Consider the following 5,179-nt stretch of genomic DNA (forward strand, 5'->3'; position numbering starts at 1 on the left):
AACAAGGCGCAAAGGTCCGGCTGGTCCACTCACCTGAGCGGTCCCTCCCTGCTCATAGATTTGTATGTGGGACAGGTCGCCCAGGATGACCTCGTCGTCCCGCTCCCTGCAGTGCACCATCACTGCCAAAAGAAACGCGGGGAAAAGCTGAAACGTTCCGCTCTCCGTGAAAGGGAATCGGAAACTGAAGGAGCAGCTCACCTGCAATGAGGTTACTCATGGTCCCAGAGGGGACGAACAGGGCGGCCTCCATCTGGAACATGGCGGCTGCAATCTCCTGCAACTCTGCAGACATTAGATGAGGAGATGTTTGACTTAAAGAGACAAACTACCTCAGGTTAAATATCTCAAAGCAACAGGAAGAAAACGGTTCATCCCAAAATAACTTTTTATGGAAGAAGAAGAACGAAGCTGATGCAGGAGGAACTTTTTTCCCATAAAGAATGTGTTAAGAATGGCAGCGATCAATCAGAAACTAGTCGGTAAGCGTAGCATATGGTGCATGTTATGACACTTGTAATACCTTCTCTGCTCCGGTTTCATTGTAAACAGCTGATAAATAGTGTGTGTGTGTGTGTGTGTGTGTGTGGGGGGGGGGGGGGGGGGGGGGGGGACGTGGTTTGAATAAATTAGCCGAAATAAAAACTTCTAAATAGCAAACCTAATTTCGCAGGATATCTGTTTTGTGTAATTAAACGCACCATTCCATCCCCTTTGTGGAGAAACACCTGGCGTGATTGTCGTACGCGGTTCGGCATTCACCGTTCACTGTCGGGTCTTCTCCCATGACGTCATCCCCCACCTCCGCCTCCGCCATGGCCCGACGCATCGCCGCCCCGGGTTTGGTCACCGTGTCGCTGCGGAGGTCCAATACCCGTGCGCGCGTCGCGCCCCCCGGCCCGGTGTCACCGGGGCTCCTGGTCTTGTGATACCCCCGCGGGGAGCCCCGTCCCGCCACGGCGGCGCCTGATCCACGCGCACCGATCCGCTTCAGCGAAGCTGCGATTCCGTGACTGAAGAGTTTATGCAAAAACCTGGAGGGGAAAGTTTTACCGGACATGACGCCGCTGCCGTCGCTGCGTCTCGAATGAACTTTAGATCAGACAAATCAATCAATCATCGATCACAATGGAAGTTAATGGATGACCGAGCCTGTTTTCGTGCACTGAGGGGTAACATCCACTAGGGGGCGCGTGCATATAAAAAACACGGCACCATTGGCTGCCGAGTCGATCGATCATTCGGTTATCAATGCCTCCCGAGGAATATTAATACATTACCTATTGTCCCGGATTTGTAATCTGTTACTACCTGAATTTGTCTTCGTGTGTTTCCTTCCTTTAAAGATTATAAATTATATGAAGCTGCAGTTTCTGATCAACTGAATTAATTATCAACAAAATATGAGAATTAAATCAACAAGTTTCAGCAAAATAAAGAAATAAAATCTGAGGTAAAAAAATAAAAAATAACACAATAGCCAGATTATTGCAGCATTTGGTGACTATTTTATTGTTTCTATACCGAAGCTGCGACAATCAGTTAATTACTGATCAATTAACTCAACTTTTCTAAGCCTCATTTCTCCTTCAAGTACTGAGAGACCACATATTGCATTTTCCTGATGGCTAGCTGGGTATCTTCAGGGAAATATCAAGGTGCCAGACGGCCCGAACTGAATTTCCAAAGTGTGGGAACATGAGGACTTGTATCCCCGAGTCCCAGCGCCGCCTCCTCTCCCGCTCCGACCGCTGCCATACGAGTGCAGAACTCAAACGGACTCAAACCGGGCTGCCGTACGAAGAAACGCACGATGTTTGTCTCCACGGTAGCCATGTCCACATCCAGGAGGGGCTGGCCGCCGTCCAGCACGGCTGGAACCAATGAAGTTAACAATCGTGACTGTTATAAAGGGCAGTGAACCCTTTCATTGTCAAAAATACGCAGCACCGACCTTGAGCAAAGGTTTTCGCGTTTCGGTGGTCCTCTTCCATCCTCCCAACCATCTCCAGCAGGGACATTTCCCGGCTGCTGCGAGTATGCCGACCTGTCCACCCCCCCCGCCCAGGGCTGTGCGGCACCGCACCGCCCGGGATATGAAGTCTTTGGGTCCGGCTAGCATGGTTCCGATCGGGGCACCTAAACCCTGACACACACATTGAAGCAAATTTAACAGGATTTCACAACACCAAGAGTAGACGGAGGGACGATATGAAAAGTGACTGAATTTGACGTCCTGCTTTGTGAGTGTGTCCTGCGGTCTCACCTTGGAGAGGCACACACTGACGGTGTCGGTGTGCTGCAGGATGGTGGACGGATGCACGCCCTGCGCCACAGCGGCGTTCATCAGCCTCGCTCCATCCATGTGGACAGACAGACCGAATCTGTCCGCTAAAGCACGAACCTTTGCAGAAACGAAAGCCGTTAGCGACGCAGGATTCCGAGTTCTGGTGCTGAAAGGTTCGTACAAAAACACACACACACACACCTCCTGCAGGAAGCTCAGAGGTAGCACACGGCCTCCCAGGATGTTGTGCGTGTTCTCCACGCATATGAGGCGTGAGCGGGGGTAATGGGGGTCCGGGTAGCCATGGCGGATCTTTAATTCTACCTGCTCCAGGTCAAACGTTCCATCGGCGAGGTTGTTAACTGTGGTGGTGTGGACACCAGCCAACTGCGTCCACACACACACACACACACACACACCTTAATTGCACTGTGGAGGACGAGCAACAAGGCGCAAAGGTCCGGCTGGTCCACTCACCTGAGCGGTCCCTCCCTGCTCATAGATTTGTATGTGGGACAGGTCGCCCAGGATGACCTCGTCGTCCCGCTCCCTGCAGTGCACCATCACTGCCAAAAGAAACGCCGGGAAAAGCTGAAACGTTCCGCTCTCCGTGAAAGGGAATCGGAAACTGAAGGAGCAGCTCACCTGCAATGAGGTTACTCATGGTCCCAGAGGGGACGAACAGGGCGGCCTCCATCTGGAACATGGCGGCTGCAATCTCCTGCAACTCTGCAGACATTAGATGAGGAGATGTTTGACTTAAAGAGACAAACTACCTCAGGTTAAATATCTCAAAGCAACAGGGAGAAAACGGTTCATCCCAAAATAACTTTTTATGGAAGAAGAACGACGCTGATGCAGGAGGAACGCGCTCATACAGCGGAGCGTGGCGAGGGCTCGGGGGCCACATTATAGATTAGACTAGGTAATCCTAACTGACTCACTTTGTGGTGGCGGCGTCTTTCGGTTGTTTATTCTGCCAACGACCTTTAATTTACCTCCGGCTTTCGTGAGTCATCTTTTTCCAGACTGTGTTTTAGTTTTTGACACCAGATAGTATTTTTTTTTTTTATATATACTTTTCAGTTCGACTGTGTTCCGTCTTCCCGTATGGTGGATTTCAGTGGATCTGCGGAAAATGACCCGCGCTATAGCGAGGGACGACTGTAGTTGATGTTTAGTGTCCTGGAAGACCTGTGTAAGCACTGTATGCTGTTTGAGTAAGCAGGGAATAAGTTATCCGAAATAATCTGAATCTATTTCTTTATATTTTAGTATTATAGTGTATATAAATCCCTTCAGAATGCTCCAGACAAATTACTTGATTGTTTTTTGTTTTTTTTTCAGGTGAATTTAGTGTTTAGATATGGGAAGATGCTCCTAATTATGAGACCACATGTGGGAAGAAAAAAAAGGGAGTAAGAAATAGAAATATTATAATGCTATTTCATATTACTGTAGTAATAGAATTTAGCTTCACAATTTTATGATAGTGTATTTATTAGTTGATATTGTGTTATAACACTTGTAATACCTGCTTTATTTGAGACGCTCCTTTTCATTGCAGAACAGCTGATAAATAATGTGTGTGGGGGGGGGGGGGTCTATGACGTGGTTTCAATAAATTTGCTGGGATAAAAACTTCTAAATAGCAAAAATATTTCACAGGATGTCTGTTTTGTGTAATTAAACGCACCATTTCCATCCCCTTTGTGGAGAAACACCTGGCGTGATTGTCGTACGCGGTTCGGCATTTACCGTTCACTGTCGGGTCTTCTCCCATGACGTCATCCCCCACCTCCGCCTCCGCCATGGCCCGACGCATCGCCGGCCCGGGTTTGGCCACCGTGTCGCTGCGGAGGGTTCAACACCCGTGCGCGCCCCCCGCCCCCCGCCACCGGGATCTTGTGATACCCCCGCGGGGAGCCCCGTCCCGGTAACGGCTTCCCCGGAACTGTGATTCCATGACTGATGAGTTTATGAAAAATCCTGCAGGGAAAGGTTTTCACAGACATCATGATCTGTCCGGACGGTTCGGAGCGGGTGTTCAGAAATCCAAGAATTTCTGGACATCACCTGAAAAAAGGGGTGTGTCCCAGGGCGTGGTTCTTTCAGGGCGAGTGACGTCACGGAAGACGTGCGACGCCTCGAATTGTTTGTTTCGTTTTATTTGACTTATTTCAAACAGTGACTGAAGTCACGCTGACATTAAATAGACGTATATACATTATCCACACGTTAATTAAATTAAAATTGATTAAATTGTTCAACGTTGTTCATGACCTATTGGACCGGGTTCATGCACAGAGCAGTGGAAACCTCAAGGTGGCGCCCTTTTCTGCAGAAAGATAATTATTTTCAGGCCTATTTTGTAATCCATTACAACTGAGATCTATGTTCGTCTGATTCGTTTTAAATATCATAAATTACGAGGCTGCGGTTTCTTGTTGTGGTTTTCTGATAAACGGAATTAATAATAATAAATAATAAAAAAGATGTAAATCGACATTTCTCAGTTAAATAAATCAATAAATTCCTCATGTCCCGACTCAGTCCTCTTCACCTGTGTGTTATGTGCGTGTGTGATGCGTGTGAAGTGCATGTCGCGGTGAAATAACTGTGACCCCCCCCCCCCCCCCAGATTCTTCGGGGGTCACACACCCGCTTTAGACTTGACCTTTATCCCTGCGTTGAGCTGTGAAGCTAATTCTACCTCAGTGTCATAAAGAATTCAAACTAATGTTTTGGGCCTTCCTGACTGCTCATTGGATTTCAATTTAAGTTGCGGGGGGGCGGGGGGGGGTCACTCCAAATGTGGCTTGTTGTTATTTAATTATGGTTTAATTTATTTAATAGGGGTTGTTTGCCCTTGGTGGAGGCGTGAGCTCCTCT

General features: G+C 48.2%; 1 protein-coding gene and 1 pseudogene across 1 annotated transcript in view; both read right to left on the reverse strand.

Moving 5' to 3' along the window:
• Window positions 1-1,060, reverse strand: part of LOC137910047 (uncharacterized) — a 2,585-nt gene extending 1,525 nt beyond the window's left edge. The window contains exons 1-3 of the mRNA XM_068754474.1: window positions 763-1,060; window positions 202-285; window positions 1-122 (exon numbers count right to left, since the gene is read on the reverse strand). The exon at window positions 1-122 is cut by the window's left edge and continues 255 nt beyond it. Coding sequence (XP_068610575.1) covers window positions 1-122; window positions 202-285; window positions 763-1,060 — 504 coding nt within the window. The remainder of the gene's footprint in view (window positions 123-201; window positions 286-762) is intronic.
• Window positions 1,061-1,578: 518 nt separating this feature from the next.
• LOC137910224 (uncharacterized) lies at window positions 1,579-4,302 on the reverse strand (annotated as a pseudogene).
• Between the last annotated feature and the right edge of the window lie 877 nt (window positions 4,303-5,179).

Source organism: Brachionichthys hirsutus, chromosome 21, assembly GCF_040956055.1.
Source record: "Brachionichthys hirsutus isolate HB-005 chromosome 21, CSIRO-AGI_Bhir_v1, whole genome shotgun sequence".
NCBI classification, from domain to species: domain Eukaryota; kingdom Metazoa; phylum Chordata; class Actinopteri; order Lophiiformes; family Brachionichthyidae; genus Brachionichthys; species Brachionichthys hirsutus.